The sequence below is a fragment of the Megalops cyprinoides genome, chromosome 6, assembly GCF_013368585.1.
Source record: "Megalops cyprinoides isolate fMegCyp1 chromosome 6, fMegCyp1.pri, whole genome shotgun sequence".
In the NCBI taxonomy this organism is placed as follows: domain Eukaryota; kingdom Metazoa; phylum Chordata; class Actinopteri; order Elopiformes; family Megalopidae; genus Megalops; species Megalops cyprinoides.
Window position 1 is genome coordinate 849,288 of NC_050588.1, and position 21,406 is coordinate 870,693.

At 41.0% G+C, this 21,406-nt stretch overlaps 1 protein-coding gene across 1 annotated transcript in view; it reads right to left on the reverse strand.

Annotated features, from left to right (window-relative positions):
- Positions 1-16,939, reverse strand: part of timeless (timeless circadian clock) — a 31,629-nt gene extending 14,690 nt beyond the window's left edge. Inside the window, 11 exon segments of the mRNA XM_036531677.1 lie at positions 80-256; positions 879-966; positions 1,418-1,551; positions 1,987-2,142; positions 2,815-2,916; positions 3,023-3,085; positions 3,231-3,345; positions 5,258-5,411; positions 5,724-5,856; positions 6,348-6,405; positions 16,861-16,939. Of these exon segments, the coding sequence (XP_036387570.1) occupies positions 80-256; positions 879-966; positions 1,418-1,551; positions 1,987-2,142; positions 2,815-2,916; positions 3,023-3,085; positions 3,231-3,345; positions 5,258-5,411; positions 5,724-5,820 (1,086 nt within the window). The 5' untranslated portion in view covers positions 5,821-5,856; positions 6,348-6,405; positions 16,861-16,939.
- Positions 16,940-21,406: the final 4,467 nt, after the last annotated feature.

Below are 21,406 nucleotides of genomic sequence, written 5' to 3' on the forward strand. Positions count from 1 at the left end.
GACTAACCATCGTAGCGACCACTCTGCTGTTACATTTTTTTGTTTTCAGGATGTATAAGAATCTGATTGCTCCGCCCACCTTGACCTGGTACATGAGTCGGTTGTAGCAGTTCTCCAGGAAGTCGATGCAGAACTCGCGCAGGAAGAGGCGCACGTTGAGGGCAGAGCGGCGCTGGCCCTCGGGGTCGCATACGTGGAGCTGCCGCTTCGGGATCCGACGCACCTCCTTACCCACGTCATGGGTGTAGTTCTTAAACTGTGGGGGGAAAGCACACGGCAGTCATGAGTGGGGAGCAGACCGGACAGGGCAGGAAACAACGGGAACAGCCCAACCTCCCCTTTCTTCCTGAAAGGGAGCCTTCTTGCCTTTTCTTAAAAAGGCCCGACCACACGCGCTTGGAAACTAACTCTGTGCTCGGATTTCAGATGGACCCTTATCTTGTAATCTTGTATCTAAGTATTTATTTTTCAGTAGCTTACAATGGCCTTGGTAGTGTAGTAACTGAACAGTACATGAGAAAACTGCTCAATAGTGTGAAAAATATATATTTTCTGAGTTACAGCCTCGAACAGAGGTTCAGTGCTACAGCAATATGATTCCAGTACTATTCCAAGAGAGGCACCCCAACAATTTACCCATTTCTAGGAGAAGGACCTTAATTTTTTACCCCATTTTTAAGAATCTGAAAAGTTACTAAACATTTTCCATCTGAAATGTTGGCTTAGTTCCAGTTTTAAAAAAGCTAGTTTTTTTGCTTGATCAGGGTTCACAGCTCAGGGCTCACGGCTCTCTGCTGAAGTGTCTGTGATTGAGTGTGCACTGTGGCTGACTCCATGCAGGCAGGCCCATGGATGGCGTGGCTCAGGCAGAGACTTACGTTGTGGAGGCCCCGGTGGTAAATCACGTCCTTGTCCCCGATGGACTTCAGCCCTTGCACCACATATGAGCCGCCAAACCTAGAATGCCTTTCAGACAGAGAAAGGGGGAGAGAGACCAAGTGAGAGAAGTACTGTTACTGTAGATAATGCTTCCATTTGTGGTGCCAATATACCACAACACAAACATCTATGGGTTGGAAGCAGTCACTGCCAAGTCAATACATAAGTAGACTTAATGTAGAATCAGTGCAAGTGTAGTTAGTGTTGCTTTAGTGCTGCAGCATCAGTGTAGAGTTGGCGTTGCAGTATCAGTGTAAATATAGCCTGTGTTGCAGTGTGAAAGTTACTGTAGAGGTAGTGTACAAGATGAAATGTTGCAGACAGTATTAGCATAGCAGACTGAGTTCTGCAGAGACAGTGTTAGCGCAGCAGATTCAGTGTTGCGGAAACAGGGTTTGTATAGCAGGTTCAGCATTGCAGAGACAGGGTTAGTGTAGCAGGTTCAGTACAGACTTTGTGCCAGTGTGTTATGCTATACCTGGTTCCCCTCTGCAGAGTGCGGCTCCTCTTCTCCGCCTGCTCTTTCTGCCTCAGAGCCTCCAGCTCCTGGGCATCTCTCTGCTTCTCCTCTGCAGAGCGAGTCTGACCCGCGCTCACCAGCAGCTCTGGGGTCTGTAGGGGGAGCAAGACACACTGAGAGCGCTCACACACCACCACTCATCTTACAGTCCCATGCGTGCGTGCGTGTACATGCACACACGCACGCACGCACACTCATCAGACTGTCCCCCACACTCACACACACATACAATGATCATACTGTTTCAGACACTCTCGTGTTACAGTCCCACAGCATGTGCAATCAGGCAAGATGACATGATCAGACACCAAGTCTTCTAATGAGGTACAGACAGGCTGGCTGCTAGACTCCCAATATCTTTACCACTGAAGATAAACTTCATCCACTACAAAGGCCCATTGCAGCAGGGCTCTGCAGTGGAACAAACACAACGTAACACATACAACACGAGCTGAGTCTAAGTGTGGAATACACGCGTAAAACAATGGTCGACATAAATGACGCGTGTGCGAGGGGCGTGATCTGACCTGGTCCCTGAACATGAGGGAGATGACCTCCAGCACGTGCAGGCTCCAGCGCTGCTCGCTCTGAGCACTGGCCAGGAACTTCAGCAGGTCATCCAAGCCGCTCATGTGGATGGCCCACAGCAGCTTGTCATGAACACTGGCATCGTCGTCCACATTCTGACCGCATCCAGAGACAGGCAGGGGGCACAGACACACACAGCAGACGTGTTTCCATAAACCGAAATTTATCGCTTGTTTATCCCATCTGGTCAACTCTGATGGAAAATTTTTCAACCCATCTGTCATTTTTATGGACAAAATCAAGATTTTCCAAATCAGTAGCTTTCCTTTTTTTATTTTCCACTTAATTTTGAAATATTGATGTAAAAAGTAAAATTATTACAGTAAAATTATTATTTAATAAATGTTTTGGATTCATTTATTGCTGTTGACTCATTGTTTTATGCATTTTAGAACCATAGTCCACACTATCGCTTGCTGTAACATGCCATCTTTCTGGTGATACTTTCTTTGATACTAATAAAAAATGATTTGCTGACCTATGAAAATGATGTCGGAGAGAATTTCACAATGACAGAATATTCTGAACCCTGTCTGTCATTGTGATGGATGAAAATTTATCTAAACAGAAACCTTGAGAGGACATCACAGGCAATCTGCTGACTCACAGTAAGAAAAAGAAAGGAGGAACCAAAAACAAAGAATATTTAAGTAGAAAGTATTGAAGTCTACTCTTTACTTTACATATCACTTGTCAGTGACTGAAACTACATAAGGGAGTAGGGTTACAGGAAGTGAGGACAGTAAGTTCCTGTCTGGAATGCTCACCTTCTCCTCGTAAGGATCAGCAGGGACATGCAGCACATTCCTCACCAGCAGCAGGATCCTCTCGATCAGTAGATTATCCTCCTCCTGCCTCTGCTCCCAGTCCTAACAACACATACATAGATAACTGTACTGGGCACGCACACACGCACACATATATACCTGCTCCCAGTCCTCTACATACTAAAATTGTACATCTTGGCTAACTCACCAGCTGCAGTAGGTTGTAGAGTGTCTCACTCAGCACACCAAACACCTTCTCATTGGCAAATGCCTGTGGAATGGGATTAAAGCTATTACACACTGAACAACCGTAAAAAGAGTACCCCTGAACTAGCATCAGGCTGACACACCACTTCGAGCTGCAAACTAGACATTTAATCCACAATTGCAACAGTAACCATTTTACACACACCCACCTCCTTGTAAGCCTGCAGGTAGGACACAACCTGCAGGAAGTGATGTCGGAAAGAGGGGTCATCTGGGACCTTCCCAAAGCAGAGCAGTGCAGGCTGGGTGAGGTTGACCATAAGCCTGAGAGACGGCAACAGACTTCATCAGAACCCATGAGATTCAACCAATTACCGTCCTGATTAACATCCCCCTTGCTGGGCACTAGGGATATCACGAGAACCGATACTTCGGTACCAATGCCAAAATTCTGAAAACGTGAAGGTACTCGTTTTTCTACAGTACCGTAGGTACCGATGCTTCAGTACCAAGTCCATGCCAAAATCCTGAAAACGTGACGCTACTCGTTTTTCTACAGTACCGTAGGTATCAAGGATGTTATTCTTCCAGACCTGACAGGGGCAGCATATACGCCTGTTTGTTTTTCGGTACTTGTATTACTTTTATTACTCATTTTACTTAGTGATGTATTTGTATGGAGCACTATCATACAAAAAAATTCCTTGCTGGGGCAACCTACTTGGCAATAAACTAAATTCTGAAGTGTTCTAGTCTGCCGTCAAAATGCCAAAGGTAGAAGAACACCTGGAAGATGGCGACAAGTGCAGCTGCAGCGACAGCTCCGCCTCGACTCGTCGAAAAGAAAAACAGTAGGAGTCGTGTATGGAAGTACTATGCATTCGAGGCGGATCATCAGGGATTAATAATAAATTCAGAAAAATCAGTATGCAAACAGTGCCATCGAACTCTTCAGACAAAAGGAGGAAACACTTACAACTTAGTGAAGCACCTCAAACATTTACATTTATTCATTTGGCAGACGCTTTTTTATCCAAAGCGACTTACATAGGTTACAGTTGTTTTACAATGCTATCCATTTATACAGCTGGATATTTACTGAGGCAACTGTGGGTTAGGTACCTTGCCCAAGGGTACAGCAGCAGTGTAGCAGCGGGGATCAAACCGGTCAACAAGTCCTGCTCCTTAACCACTATGCTACAGACATCCAGATTTATTCAAAGAATTCAAGGTGAGTCAGTTTGAATTCATGATAACGTTACATTAAGAACATATCCAAAGTGTTGTCCTTGCTATCCTGAAATACACATTACCATTATTTTTGTTTGAGACAGCTGGCATTGCTGTGTAGCCAACTATGTTCCATACGACGTTTGCAATGGCTAAATGCTAAAGGCTACTGTGTTTAGGCCGACGTAATGTAACCATAGCTTGTAATAGTAGGCTACTGTCTTTACCCTTCAGTCTGTGTCATCTGTCATCAGTATATTGTCATCAATATAACGTTAGGGTTTTAAATAAATATTTCTGGACTAATGGTCTGTCACTATGTCAGTAATTTTAAACTACTGCTTGCACTCTGAGTATATAGAGGTGTGTGTGTGTGTGTGTTAGTACATTGTGTGTGCAGCCTCTGCTGTTTTCTTAGTCATTGAGCTATACCTGATAACTGAAATATCATAATTTTCCTTTCACAGTATCAGCCAGAGGAGGATGTTGACCAGGAGAGGCAGGAGCAAAGTCAGCAAATACATACACAGCCAACCATATCAGAAGCTTTTCAGAGGCACAGAAAATACCATGCCACTGTTCTTTTTTGTAATGTTAATAATCGTTTCTTTTTATTTATTACTTGAAGGCTACATGCCACTGTTGTTTTTTGTAATGTTCAAATGTTTTAATAAAGGAGTGTATGTTGAAGTACATGGGATTTATTGTTTTGTTTTTGTTTTTTACCGTGGTATCAAATTGGGTATCGAGAATCGTGGAATTTCACTGGTATTGGTATCGACTACAAAATTTCTGAGAACATAAGAACATACGGTCCCACAACTTCACTTAACTCCAAGCCATTCCCTCAGCCTCCACAAATTTTTCCATCGATATTTATCACAAAGGGACTGCTGAGTTGGCCCACATATACACCATAACATCTACATTCAAGCTGAGGTGCCAGTGGCCCCAGGCCCCATCCCTGCACGTGTCCCCCAAGATGGCCTCAAGTGAGAGACAGTACCGGATGCAGGCGTCAAACAGGGGCTTGTCCTGGCTGTGCTGGGTGATGATGGGCAGCAGGTCGTTCTGCAGGATCTGTCCCGCCCCCAGCTGCTGCCGGATGTCGCGCGTGTCGTCCTCGTGCCGCAGGTACCGGATCAGGTCCTTCACACTCTCTGTGCGGGATGAAAGAGGGCAGTCAGAGCAGGGGTCTCGAATGAGGTGTCCCGAGTGAATGCCCAAGCCCAATGCAAGATGATTTTTCACAAGGCTAATGAAACCCCCTGAAGAGTGGAGGACAGTGAAGTGCCCTCTTCATCTCAGAAACTAAACAACAGCCATCTCTGTCATGAAGACCATAATCAGGAAGACCTAATTAACATAAGTCTATAGGACAGCTATGATCAGTATCTCAGTTCCATGTATCTGGATCTGGAAGACGCCAATAATGTAATGTAATATTCAACAGGGATCTGCCAATGACTCACCTAGACAGTCAGGTTCACGGTGGTAAGTGTCTCCCTCCAGGTACCCGAGGGCACTGCACGTCGCCAGAAGCTCACAATTCATCATGTACAAGTCCATATATCACCGTCCTGGCAGAGGGCAGAAATCCTAAATCTAGGGGAAGGAAAAAGCACACAGGTGGCGTCAGCAGTTTTTACCAAAATACAGTTTCACTACATTTCATGGGCCAATTTATACCTCATAATAAATACACTGCTGCTAATACATACAACCACTTAATCACATACTTACAGCTACATTCTGAAACTTTATTTTAAGGACTGATTTATATACTTGGAAAACACCTGAGTCACTCTGTGTTAGAGTGTCTGCCATGCAAAATGTACTGGAAATGTAACATAATTACCCATTAACCACCTTCTCTGTTTGCTAAATGCTCAAACTGCACTTAGAAGTTAACAGCTTTTTCATCAGCTGTATTCTAACAACATAAATAGGACTGACAGATTTGTTTTGTTTTTGCCATTTATGTATAAATTCATTTCAACCATGATGCTTTTACTGTACACAAACCAGCAAGTCATTGTGTTCTATGACGGACAGCTCAATGCAGGGGCACGAGAGCAGTCAGAAAGAGAAGGCACCTGATTCTCAACAGCTGAGCTGAGGTCCACAGACGTCAGTTCATAGGCCGTTCAAGACCTGGAAGGGGGCAGAGCAACAGTTAGAGGCAGGTTACAAGAACCTTTTGCGAGACTTTCCCATCGCCGATTCTCAGATTTTTGATTGCACTTAAAATACAAAGCGTTGCATAATCAACACACACACTCACACACACACACACACACACACACTCACACACATAACAGTGAGAGTGGATATCGCAGCTCTCATCCAATATAGAGGGTATGCCTTGACGTCACTTTCCCGCCAGAATACGCCCCCTCAGTCGGACTGAGTGGCAAAACATGCTGCAACATGGCTGTGTTTAGTACAGAAAACTGCGAAACCGGGAGTAAAAAAAATGATTATCTGATTAAATCACCGATTCTCAATCCTGCTCCTGGGGCCCCCCTGCTCCGCACATTTTCCATCTTTCCCTGGTCTACCTACCTGACTGAACTCATCAGTGGCTCTTTTGATTAGCTGAGCACACCTGATTTAATCAAGAGTATATATAGAGAGGCATATATAATCACAAGGATAGATAGAAGATATGCAGGACAGGGGGGCTCCAAGAGTAGGACTGAGTAACACTGGCTTAAATTAAAGGCAGCTAGACTTAACAGTGATCCTTACAATTTACCAAAGAACCAGTGATCCATGGACATTGACATGTGGCCAGGAATCAGGTTTCCTGGCATTTATACGTACCTGATATCGATGCCGGGGAAATAGGCTACACAAAGCAAAGCCTGAAGGCATACAAAAGCCGGGACATTCTAAAACGCTTAACGTGGCTTAATGTACCAAAACTGCGATCAATGATCACCAAGTTTCTCTCGGACATCTCTTGTCAGAAACACTTCCTCCTGTCAAAAAATCAAAACCGAAATCCTAGGAGTATGGTCGTTATCTCACGTTAAGCCTTTTCCCCTCCATTGACGCCCATTATAAGGAAAAATAACATGGTTTAATGTCCCAAAACAGCGATCAATGATCACCAAATCTGACATCTCACATGTCATAAACACCATCTTCTATCAAAAAAGCAAAACTCTCCATTGACGCCCATTATAAGGAAAATGCTTCGTAGCTTAATTTCCCAAAAAACGATCAACTAACAAAAAAACAAAACTACGAGGACAGCGCTTATTGTAACGTCGGACTAACTACCATATTCCTTGGATTTTAGTTTTGCTTTTTTTATAGGGTTGCACAAATATTTTTATTTTATTACAACTTTTATTTGGAAAACTAAGCTACACGTATCAGTGCCTGCATTCCAGTTGTTTCTGTGAATTGCAGCGATCCATTTGCTTCTCTTTTCTTTAGCTTTCGGCAGTCTGTAAACAGATTGCTCCGATTTCTTGTAGAATCTATTTGTACAGTTAATCGCACAACAGCTCTTTCCCATTTTAGATGTGTTTTTGTGTTTTCGCGGCATTCAAGCTGAACGCTAACGCTGCCACTCAGTAGGTCTTTCTGCCACTCAGTGAGTGTAACCCGCAGTGACTCTGCCCACTGTGATGTCACGTGCATAACCTATATTAAAGGTTATATCAACTAATGACGAGAGACAAAAAAGTTTATATTACCACAGTAACGGATCACAGTTACCCTGCTTTTATTTTCCTTAAGAAGTAGCACCCTGCTCCTATTGGAGGCCAGCCATCAAAAGCAAGTTTTATGGCGCTGATTCCAGGGCTGCATACTCTCCTCTGCACCTCATCTCTTCCTGATACTGAGGTTCACCCACACAAAGGCCCTCTGTGTGTGTTCGTGTTCATGTTCAAACACCTAGGTGCCGAACTGGCCTAAAATAACTGCTGCCAAAACTATGCCAAAATTCCCCAAAGATCCCACGTTAACTCACCAAGGCAGAGCAGCTCTCTCTCGTGTACTCTCACATACACCCTGGTGGATGACCACAGCTAAAAATACCACTAAAGCCGTTCTATGAAAAGGGCTTCCACTCTCACATGCCAGCCTTAGAATGTCTCTTCTCAGGATTACACTGATTAACTGGAAATATAACGTAAAGTTTTGACAGAAACTTTATTTGTATGTGGCAGCAGTTCACCGAATTTAGTGGATGTAGAAGTCTTAGGAAAAAGAGCAGTAGCTGGAGCACAAGTAAGACTGCTTGTCTGAGGCGCAAGACTGGTGGAAGCAATAGGCATAGGAGTGTAAGTATTTATAGGAGTAAAAAAGGTTGGCCTAACACAGTTGTACTATGGTGTATGTACCCTGGTTTACAAGGAGTATGTCAGGAATAATTACATACACCTGGTGATGAGCCCCCACTCAACAAGCACCTTCTGAACACCCATGTCAATTATTTTATCTCATGGATGGCAGAATCAGGTTGACACATTTTCATGCATTTTCTATGTGATGTTTCCCACATTTCAAAGGGAATAATCCCAATATGTATTTGTCATATTATTGACTAACCAAACACAAGGAATATAACCAGTATTCACAACAATATGCTTACCAAGTTTTGTATGATTAAGTATAAAAGTGCGTGATAGCCGATAATCTGGCAGATGTATCAATACGTACCAACGTACCAAGATCCTGACAAAAGCAAACATACAATTACAGAAACAGTACTGTAATGTATTCTACCTGTTCAATGAGCACCTGACTTAAACCCATCCAGAACCCCACGCAACTGCCACCGTCTCATGATCCACAATTTATTTGTGTAGGAGGAGAGCCAGCTCTACAGAGGAGCAGCAGCAAATATCACTTTCTTCTAGAGCCGCACAATTTGGTGAAAAAGTCATATTGCGATTATTATATCGCGATCGCAATATTGTCCACAATAAACAAATGGTACCATGAGTCTACTCGCTTGGTTATTAAGGAAAATGCACAGATTACTGATAATTTTGAAATGTGTATTTCTCAACTCAAACATATAAACTTAAACTAGCATAAAAAATACAAAAACTAAAAAATCTGTACAGTACTGTTTTCAAATAACTTAATATTTTACAAAATTAAATAATAAGAAAAAATATCCTTTTCAAAATAAAGGCATTTCTGCAAACCTGTTAAGTTTTCTCAATAGTACAACTAAATAAAATAAATAGAACAATAAATAAGAAAACAGAAATTTTCATTAAAATAAGACATTTTGAATGCACAGACAAACAAGTATAGTTTGACAGAGATAAAGAAATCTACATTTTTGGAGAAACTCACAAAAGCTTAAATTCTAAATAATTTATACTTGATGTTGCCTATTCATGTATCAGAGCCTGCATGTCCCAGAGGAAGTTGTGGCTATTCAGAAGGTTATTGTTTTGGCAGAGTTGAATAGATCCGCCCCCAGTAACTGAATTTAATTCCAATAAGCAAGGGCGTAGGAGAGAGTTTGATATTGGGGGACACACAACTTGCTATGAATTTTATGTCTGTATACGTAATCCCAGTCCTTAAAGGAGCATATATCTTGATTGAAGAATAAAACAATATCAGGATGGTTTGAAATAAGAAGGTATGCACGTATAAACACCGCTTAAGTGCTTTCAAGAAGAGCTGCACACCTGTTACTACTAAGCTCATCTGGACATAGGAGATGCACATCTGGGGCAGAGTTTGCCCAACATGAAGGTGTGTCACCCAACATTAGGAGGTGTCTCATTAGGCCTATATATAAGAGTTGATTTATTTTCCTAGTGGACATGGAAAGTGTATAACACTAATCCACATAACCAAATGTCACACTTTGATGTAATGATGGCATGCCATCCAATCACAGCAGAAGACTACCAATTGTGGACTACGCACAGCAGACAGGTTTTCCCTCACTGTATAGCCAGGGAAAATGGGTGCAACAGGAAAGCATGGAAGTACAGTACATACTGTGTGTACGTTTTTTGTTTAACTTAATTAAAACATTTATTCATCTGCAGTTTCTAAAACTTAAAATGTCGACTGAATAGTTTTCTTCACAAAGTTGGTCACATAATTCTCCCTCCAGTATTACTAGCTAGCTAGCTGATACCTCACTAACCTAACTTACCTAACCTAAAGTACCTAACTTTACTTCAGCAATAGGCCTACGTCAGTGACGAAACAGGTGGCTAGCTAATGTTAGCTTGTCCATTAACGATCAGCAAAATAAGTAACAAGCTAACGTTATGTATGAAAATTTACAACATACTCAAACAGAATACTGTTCAGTAGTAGGCTACAGAGAATTTGATACCGAAAATAGCATGCAGCAAGTAGCCCAGAATACTTTCTACGTCCTTGATTTACAAAGGTGGTTACCTTGTGAGCTCAAATGTTTTTTTAGCTCAGTGCTTATTAAACGACTGTTGTAGCCAGAGCCTCTGGCTGTGTAGTCCCAGTTAATCTGCTGTGTCAACGAGGGGAAGTCCTGAGTTATCTTTGAAAATAAAAATCTGTTTAATGGGTTTACTGTGCTTGTGGTCGTCGTTTAACATGAATTCAGCGTATCCTGAAATCAACTTTTATTTAACGTACAGTAGTTTCAACAGTACAGAAACTAGCTAGCTAATAGCCTAGGCTACAATCGCTGTCGCCAAATTATTCAAAAGATGACTAACGTGAAAACTGGTCGCTAAATAAATCCACACAAGCCTATCACTATCATCTACTATACAGTCTTTACTCCAAAAACGATCTAACGTTTCAAACGATCAAAAACGTTTTTTTCTTTTCTTTTCCTGGGGAGCGGTGCATGTTTAAGGCTTAGGTTCAAGTTGATTGTTCTTGCGTGTTTTTTGATAATGATCCAGTCGGATCATTATAATATATTATAGCATTATAAAAGTGGCGCACTCACAACACGTGATCTTGGAGAACGATATTCCGTTTCCAAATTAACTTTTATTAACTTTTATTCTAAATTTGCTGGTTGTTGTGACACCACTACAAATAATGTTTTTACTCATTTGGAGAAATTAATTTATTGGGGAACTAGTTGGGGGGGGGGGGGGGGAATAGCCCACACAAATGTCGAGGGGAACAAAAATAGCCCACACAAATATTGCCCCCCCCTCCGGTTCCTACGCCCCTGCCAATAAGTAACCAGTATCATGTTCAATTTCTCATGTTTATAAAAAAACAAATTTCATGAAAATCAGTTCAGAATTAAGCGAGTTACAGTAGATTTTGTAGAGAAGACTGCATCTCTCAATACACATTGTAAGCCTATTTGTTTACTAGCAGATCTTGACCGCTCCAATATGGCGGACATGCAGATGCATAGTGGCGACATACAGCAGCGGCCAATGAGGTCTACATTTCTATATCTATTAGGGCTTGGCGATTAATCAAATTTTATTTTCAATTACGATTTTGGCTTCCAATGATTACGAACACAAGATAATTGAGATAAAACGATTATTGTGTATTTATCTCATTTTTAAACATTTTTTCAGTTGAATTATATTTTAAGTTCAAGAAAATCCACTGTTAACCCTTTCGCACGTAACTTATTTTTATGCTATGTAGCGCGCATGTTACGTTACATGGTTCGTTATGTTTTCATTAGCATTATTAAGCTTCTCATAGTTTTCAGTTAGCATCTGCTATATTTTTAACGTTAAATTGCTGTTTCCTCAAAGCTAAAATTAGCTAAAATCTTTCCAATCTAGTGTTCTAATTGCACCAGTTTTAGCAGACGCACTAAATGGCTAATCACCCCAGTGTGACCGTACACGCAAGACGCTTTTTTTTTAAAGTTCAATAAATGCATGATGTTTCCAAAGTCAATGAGTAATCGTGTTAAATAATCGTGATCTCAATATTGACCAAAATAATCGTGATTATGACTTTTGCCATAAACGAGCAGCCCAAATATCTATGCGCTTCACTGCCTAAACAGAGACTGATTGGTCATCTCTTTATTATGGGTGTAGACAATGAGCAGACTGCACACAGAGAATAGGTTGTCGCGTACACACATGCACATTTTTTGAATTGCAGTCTTTTGCGGTTATATAATCACACAGGCTGACATCGCGATTGCGAGTAGCACTACCTTCGTCATATTGCTTTCTTTTAAAAAACCACAGACGGTAGAGTCAGACTGAAGTCTGATCACAGGCAAGTCATGTACTTCGCAACACCCTTGCAAAACCCCTGAGCAAGAGCAGAGACACTCCCCCGGTCCGGAAAGGACATCACCCCATCTGCCACCTCATGCTGTGGGGGTCCTCACAGCTACTACACGAGAGGTGCATCTTAGGCGCATCCAGCTCTGGATGAACATGTGGCGAATGCAAAACACTGCCTTCCACCCAGAATGCAATTCAATTTCTTGCCACTCTACTCCCTCAGTAGGGGTGACCACCAGGAGAGTGCACAAGAAAGTCCTGGAATGCAGAGGGCACACTTCCCTCTTGAGGGCTCTAAGTTTTTCACTGCTTTAGCAACACTTGTCCCAGAATCTGAACAGATGTGGCAGTAAGTCAATGGTAACAGTTTGCAAGCATCCCCAGCTATGGCTCAGCAGACACCACCACACGTGCTCAAGAAACGGGCAAAAACAATGTGTACAGACTTAACAACACAAGGTGTAACCATGTACTAGTGCTTTGGTCACATACAGGCATGCACTCACATGTGCATGCACAGACACTGCAAGGCATTACTCACATGTCACACACACAGTACACAGATGACCTTACTCCAGCACCTTCCAACAGTCCCGAGTTCTGGTGTCATGTATCAGGAGGGAGGAGCACACTAAAGAGGTCCCTCTGTCTTCTCAGGATGTAAACTCACTACAGCTGCAGTGACAAACATCTCCTGCCACACTCCACTCCTCTGATTTGAAAGATACACTTAAGCTTGAATGAAAAAACAAGTAAGGACAGAACAGGATGAATTACACTGCAAATTTCAAGGTCTTAGGAGAAATTACTCTCCTATAAAGACATGGGACAACTAGAAATAAATGGTGGTAAATGATAAAATGCTAAAATCAAGAGCACCCCGGAAAGCCTTCCCTTTAAAACACACTGTCAATCTCTGTCACGCAGTACACATGAAGGGGGTCGAGCAGGCAGACAGGAACTCCCTGCAGACCCTTGACTCTAGCAGCGCTGGCTCTGTAAGAACACCGGCCCCCCTCTGTTATCTCCCCCTCACTCTCTCACACCCACAGTGTCTTGTACTCACTCAGCCTGCTGGACCCCTGTCTCACCTGCAAGCTCTTTGTCTCTCTGTGCTCTGCCTCTCACAGACTCTCCTTCTGGTCACCCCAAAAGGTGTGCGGGGGAAAACAAACAGAAAGGCAATGATACAACCGTACGGACTGCAGTTATGCAACTGTAATACTTACCCACAATGCCCTGTGACTCTAACCTACTTTCCCAAGACTGGTGGGGAAGCATAGATGGTGGGGGGAGAGAAGCTTAACCCTGTAATTGCCAGACATAATCATAACTGACTGCTGGCTGCAGGCTTTTACATTTTCACAAACATTTTGCACCAGACTGAACATACTGCCAACATCAAGCTACGATGTTTTTCTGCACTAGCCTGCATTCAGGGAATGCACTGCTTGACACTGTAACCTGAGGTTTCTGGCTCAGCTGTAAATTTTGACACACGAATGACATGCCTCCCGTGCCCCTTTAAGAGGCGGGACCTGAGGCAGAAAGGAGGTAGCTTTCCAGACAAAAAATGTACAAGGTTTAGATTAGGACGCATTGCTGGCAGAAACCACACACCAACACAAGCACTCCTCTGAAGAGTGGAATATGTGCTTATTATGTGTCCCTAATTAGTATTTTTATGTATTCAACACTTGACCAATCAGCTGAACAAAGCTGTGAATGAAAAATTCAAAAAACATGAATACAACTCTGCGTGTACTCATACAACTGGAGTATTAAAACCCAAATAGAAAATGAAAGCCTATAAACAGCACCACATAGTAGATTAAGCAAAAAAAAAAAAAAAAAAAAAAATCAACGCCAGAATAATGTTTGAGAGCTAGACACTGAAATTGACTAAAACATCATTAAAATGAATCATTACATTTAAATAAAGTACAATCCACATCCCATAAGGTTTGTCCAACCGGATTAGGCTATTATGCTGATTTTATAGGGAAATGTATTTGTTTGGGCCAAAGCTACAGCTCACTACTCAGGCTATTATAAAGAAAAGTTCTTCGTACTGGGGTGGGGGTAGTCTGTACAAGAACACCATCGATGATTAAACAACGTGAATAATCCATATTTTAGTGTTATAACTACATGCCAGCGACATTTCGAGTCACAGCTTTTATGCCCCTAGACGCAAACAAAGGAAATACCCGGTACTCTCCTCGCGCCCGAAAATGAGGCTTTACAGCATGAACTGACGCAAGCACACTCCCCTCAGCGCAGTCCAGTTATACAAGCAGCCTGATTCCCTGAGTCTAGCAGTAAGGGACACAACTGAACTAGGTCACACAATTATTTAATTAATTTAATTATTTAAAACACAAATATTTAATTATTTATTTTACTTAATACAGCTCTTTGTTCAAGTGACCGAAAAAAAAATAAAATACGTTTGCCATTCTAATCGTAAGACACTTGCTTTGGTGACTACAAATACAGACCAGCAAGGTGGACTTTCAAGGTTTCCAAAAACAGCTCCGGTGATATTCACCCTTGAAATATTCACTGTCACAAACATGGCACTCAATGTTTTAACGATACTCCGAAGGTAGTGCGTCCAAAGATAAAGACCGACCAGTCATGCATTTTGAAAAGTGACATTTTCTTCAATTAACTTCGGTACTAATTTCAACAATGTTCAGCATTCACGAACACTATATTAAATGTCTGTTTGTAAAAGCACTTTTAACAACCATTACATGGCAGTCATGTGTTTGCAAACATGAACAGACCTATCCAAATAGATTTTGCAACATTAACGTTAAAATGCATGACTATATTTGCCGAAATGCTGACGATCAGCGATGAGTAAATATCTTTTGTTTGTTTCGGAATTGGAAATAACCCGGTGCCCATTTACCAGACACAAAACACCAGTTTCTAGTAGTAAGCGCAAAGTTTTAACAATGTGTAAAATCACGTCAGGTGGATCATTTTCTCCGGAGATTAAAAGGGTTGCCTTTAACGGGGAACAGCTGTCTCGGGTGTGTGAGTCTGGTAGGACTGTTGCTCCTGCCACGTGATGTTGAAGTTTGCCGCACTGCTTTGTATCTGAGTTCTCAAACACTGGAAAGATTCTCAATCCCCGCGAATAACAGTGTATCTTGCATACTCGGTAGGGGGAGAATCTATGTTAATAAATCGTATCATATGGTGCGTTCACGTTGCGCGATTAAGTGGCTAACTGCCCCACTTCAGATTAGCGGGCTAGTTTCTGCGACATATGCTGAAAGTTTACAGCAGACCAGACAATGTTAGCTTCGTATGTTGCGAAAACAAAACCCTCTAGATCAAATACCTTAGGAAGGCAAGTAAAAGGCAGCCAGTAATTCGACAAGGAGCCACCTGTAGGTAGAAAGATAACTGCCTTCTTAATTGATGTTCCACTGAAATATAGAATGGTACACAATTTTGCCGAAAAATGTTGCTAGTTAAAGTCAAAAAGGTACTTATACAGATAACTATACTACCCAATTTAGGTAACTGTGTTAATTAGATTAGATGGCTAGCTATCCACATTCAGTTCCAGTTTTCAACACGCTACAATTCACAGCATGTTAACGCTAGCTACCGTTAAGATTTTCAAACTCACCAGATTTAGCCAATGAGTCAACTTGTTTTGTGTACTCACTTCACAGCAAACTTTACTCGCTAAATATATGTTGCCATTTTGGCAAACCTATTTCACTTAAAACCCAAAAATCTAATTGCTGCTACGGAAATATCTGCTACACATCCCGCGCCTAAACAGAACTGAGGTCACTTCTGTCGACTGTTTTACTCTTAAAGGGGCAACGACTATCAGGATCCACGACCGGCAACAACGAAAGTATTCGGTACAGACTGACAGATCGTACATTTTCTGTTCATATTGATTATGATAGCAAATTGAAATTTTATAATTACCATTAAAACATCAACTTTTCAATGAGTACCCCTTTCAAAGAAATTTAAAAACAACATAGCTACTCTATAAGTATTCATATCAAATACATATTGATAAAGTAATTGATGTTAGTAAAGACAATGTAGGATAGTAATGATATTTCTCGGTTTTGTTAACGCATCTAATGACTTGCAAACACGTGTCCTGAATAGTCTTCTAAAATGAGTAACACTAAACTTGTTTCACTGACAGCTGTGCACCAAGCTACAGTATATAAGAGGAAAGATGCGATACATTGCATGAATAGACGTAGGTGAACAGTTTGATTGCAAGGTACCTGCAACTTTTGGAACCGACACACCGCTGGGACTATACTACCTCTACTACTATGGCTTCGAATAACAATAATAATAATAATAATAATAATAATAATAATAAGTAATGTACCTGCGTCACCTGAAGAGATGTTGCACGTTTGTGGCCACTGGCCTTCATGCATCAAGACAGTCTGTCAGACAGAGGCATCCACGTTAGATACCTAATTTAACTGCACTGAACAAAATGTTCATTTTTAACCGCAGAGAGACGGAAACGACAGGGGGAGTTGTATGCAGTGTACATACACAAATAAACTTTATCAAAACCACGAAACACATATTTCAATGTACATAATTTCAATGCACGAATAACAGACTGTAAATTTACCAAATGCATTTGATACTTCCCCAGACTATTACATATGTTGTTACTCACTTATACTCATATACATTTTGCCTCCCCTCTTGAGAACAGCACTGTTGGTTCCGCCCCAGAGTCACATTCAGAGTCTTCGTGACATGTTCCGAGGCAAGGCTCTCTCAGATTGCTTTTTCTTAAAGGGGAGGTTAGCTCCGGCACGTTTCGTCAGCTGTTAATGTAGGGGTGAAATAACGTTCTAGCTAGCGTTCTAGCTCTCTTTTCCACTAAATCGTACAAATGGAATACAATACTCTACAAGTATCTTTCTTAATGTAATGAACAGAATGATACAGAGTTCCTTAGATATTTTATTAGAATAGATATTATGTAATATGCATTGCCTATGTAATGAGTCAGGTCTACAAATGTGATATATTTTCATGAAACTACCGTGACGGCATACTACAGGTAGTTCTTATACTCACTTCAGAGTAAGTGCAGTCATTTTGAGAATCATGGCAATCATAGTTTTGGGGTGGGCAATTTTTATTCACCAATGCATAATTTTCTTTTTACAGCATATCAAAAAATGCATAGTACAGCCTATAGGCTACCAACAGCCTATAACTTCACAGAAATGTAAGATATAAGGGGTGGCAGTATCTCAGATAGGGAATTGAATGGTTTCTGGTTCAAATTCCGCTTCATGTTGCATCCTACTGAGGGTGTCTGAACATGGCTTGTCTGCCAATGTTTGTTGATGATAGGTCATCTGCTACAGCCAATCATTTAGATAGAAAAAATGTTGGAATGTCAATGTGTTATTACAGTTTTTCTCAATTACTTTGGCTTAACCTTCAAAAAGTGAGTTTTGCACTTGTTGTTTTGAAAATATTAAATATCATTAGCCAAAGCAATTGAGAAAAACTGTAAATACCAGGCTACCTGAAGTAATTATGAACTAACTATATATATATGAACTATGAACATCATGTGTCAATGCGGAGTGTGCATGGAAAATGCACTACTTGAAGGTGCCGGACCCAGTGCTTTTGATTCTGGAGCAGCTGCCGCTGCATTAGCAGAAAGTTGTTTAGTAGGAACCAGAAATCGCTGCTTGGCTGTTCGACTGTAACTATGCAGGATACAGAAGTCCTCAGCGTAATTTAGCCAGGTAAGAAATTATTTAAATCAGATTTATAAAGCTTCTGATTCCTAAAGCTACCACTCTTTCAAGACAGCAGTAGCTAACTAGCTAGGGGAACTGGCTAGCTAGCTAAGTAGCCTATCCTAAATCAGGGGCGATTCTAGGATCAAACCTTTAGGGGGGCTCAGCCCCTAATGAGAATGTGACATGCATACAGTGCCTTGCAGTTCAACCCCCCTTTTAAATCACTAATTTCACTGGATAACAATTAATCCATTAATATTTTTCTATATATGATATTTTAATTTACAACAATAATACATTTAATGAATTACTAGTAGCCTAAATAACATGAGTTTTACACCACAAAATATTTTTTAAGAAAATAAAAAATGGAATATGCTGTTTGCAAAAGTATTCAACCCCTTTCACATTGGCAAACCTCAGTTCAATTAGGTACACAATGTTACCTTCAGGAGCAACCTAATTAGTTGGGTGGTCTATTGCAGTGTATAATAATAATGGTTCAAATGTACTGTAAATATACCATAAAGCCCAATTCTATCAGAATAAAAAACATGTGACTACTTTAACTAAAATAATAAAGTGCATCAGTTAGCTTCTTAGCTGGCAACTGTGAAAGCAGACTAGCTCAGAAAGCAAACATTAGGCAATAATCTCTAGCGAACTACGTCAGCTAATGTTCTTTGACACTATTCACACCTTGGAATTATAACCAGACACTTTCTAAGTAAGGAATAAAGCACGACTGGCGGTGCAGTTCTATGGAAATAAACCACAACAGGGTGGTGTGATGTGGCCCCATGGCGAGGGCCAAGGGGCTGTTAACCACCCTGAAGTGAAATAATGGGGAAGGGAATAATGCACACCCCTCCACCCAATCAGCAACAAGTATTTAACCAAGCCGTGGTATAAACCTGTTTAAATAAAGCCATTTGCACCTGCAACTGTGTATCCCGTCTCTACAGACAAGTTCACAAAATCTAACGTTAGAGGGCAAAAATGATTTCAGAAAATAATAATAATAAGTTATTATTATTATTATTATTATTATTATCATTGTTGTTATTTAGGGGTGCTGTGGTGAAATTTTGGTGTCCTAAATTAGGTGTCGCCAATGTCCTAAACCCCTCCAGAAATGCCCCTTATACTGCACAACACAAAACCAACAATAGTAAAACTATCAAAAAATAAATGTACTATGATTTTTTAATATGTCAATTTTAAATTACATATGAGAAAAACGTTGCTATGATCTAGTCTTCAATCAAGAGCCATGCACTGTAGAACTGTCAGTTAATTTTTCCGTCTCCAAGTTTTGTAGTGTCCATCCAACCAATCAGAAATCGGAACAGTATGAAATCACTGAGCTAGCCAATGATATTGACACTGGGGGGGGGGGCAGAAAAAAGTGATTCGTCTACAGGATTCCAAATGAGTGTAACAACTCTGACAGATATAGCCTACACATGCTTCTGGCCAGAAAATTTGGGTGGGCAATGCTAAAATTTGGGTGGGCAATGCCCACCCCTGCCCACTTCTAGATCCGGCCATGAGCTGCACTGCAAATTTCCCCATGTTTCAAGAAACTTCACCTTGCCTAAAATGCAATAATATTGCATGTGATTAATTGTCCCAGGTGTGATTCTACCATGCAGGGATTTCACTGAGATTTTTTTCTTTTTGAAGACAACATTAGCTTGGTTCATTTAAAAGAAAAGGTAATACACATGAAAAGTGCTTTGGAATAAAGCCAAGAAGATTTATTCCTGCTGTAATGCTGTGAGGTAAAAGAAGTCATCCTTTTTTTGGAGCGGAAACCAGAAACTCATTAATAGCAAGGGTGGCTATTTTACTCCCATATTGTATTCTGGCACAGATTCAGTTTCTATGTATACCATTTAAGCAGATAATGGTATTATGAGATTTGTAAGGGAGGATCACAATTAGCTACAACTACTGGCCTGAAAGATGCTAGTGACAGTTGCATTTGTCTGTAATCTGTATGGAGAAAGTCATGGAGGGAGCACTTCTCTCCTTACTCATCTTATGAAAAGATTATTGCTTTTAGTCATGCAGAAAGTACCATCAGTGGCCCTGAGAAAATGTGCTGTCATAGGGTATGGTAAATTTTCATCAAAGTTCGCTCTGTTTTCAGCAACACAAGCCAACAAATCTGAATGACACAGTGAGAGAGTCCTGGTAAAGCTCAAAACTTAGTTTTAGACCATGGATGTTTCCCTTGTTAAAGACATGTTGAACTGTGTGTTGCATTTCAGTTCTGGCTTCCACTGGGCAGCCACTGCGCCAAAACTACTGGTGTGTGACATGTCCCATGATGCAACTGTCTGAATGCCTGTTATCAAGGTCTTCCACAACACCCCCTGAAATATGGAGATGGCAAGCTGTACAATGGTTACATTTTCTCTCTGGGGGAAATTCTTTAAACGTATTCTTCACTGTATTTTACTGTGCAATCAAATGTATGTGAATGAGTTCTTGAAAGAATCAGCATCTCAAATTTAATGTTTGTTTGCTAGAGTTTTAGATCTATCATCTTGCTCAGATTATGGCTGTTTGATCTGTTAATTTAGCTCTATGAGAGTTTCAGAAGACTGGGCACTGGTGTTACAACAGAGTGTGAAAGCCAAAGTGTCATCAAACCAACAGAATGTGTCCACACCCTCAGTTAACTAAAGGGTAGTTGCTCTGACAGGGGACAAAGCAGAGGCCCCTTCTATTTCTAGAGTGATGCTTTTCAAAGACAAGTCTTTTCTTGATTTGACATTGCATCAAAAATGTGTCTGATTGACTGAGCTTACAGCAGCTCTTCAGGTGGAACCACTGCATTCTGTTCCAATGGGCAGTCCCTGCTTCTGTATTTATATGGAGTGCCCTACTGCATAGACTCATAGGTTCAAAGCCAGGACATTACAAGCTTCTTTGTATATTTATATGGAGTAGCCTACTGCATGGACTCTTAGGCCCAATCCAAGGACACTATAAGCCTGGACTTCAGGTGTCACTCATCTCTGCTCTGTAATAACCATATGACAGCATTTATTCACCATGCTGTAGAACACATTGCATCTCAAGTTACTGCTTCTGAAAAAAAATTAGAAGAAGCAGCCAAAAGTGCTGTAGGTA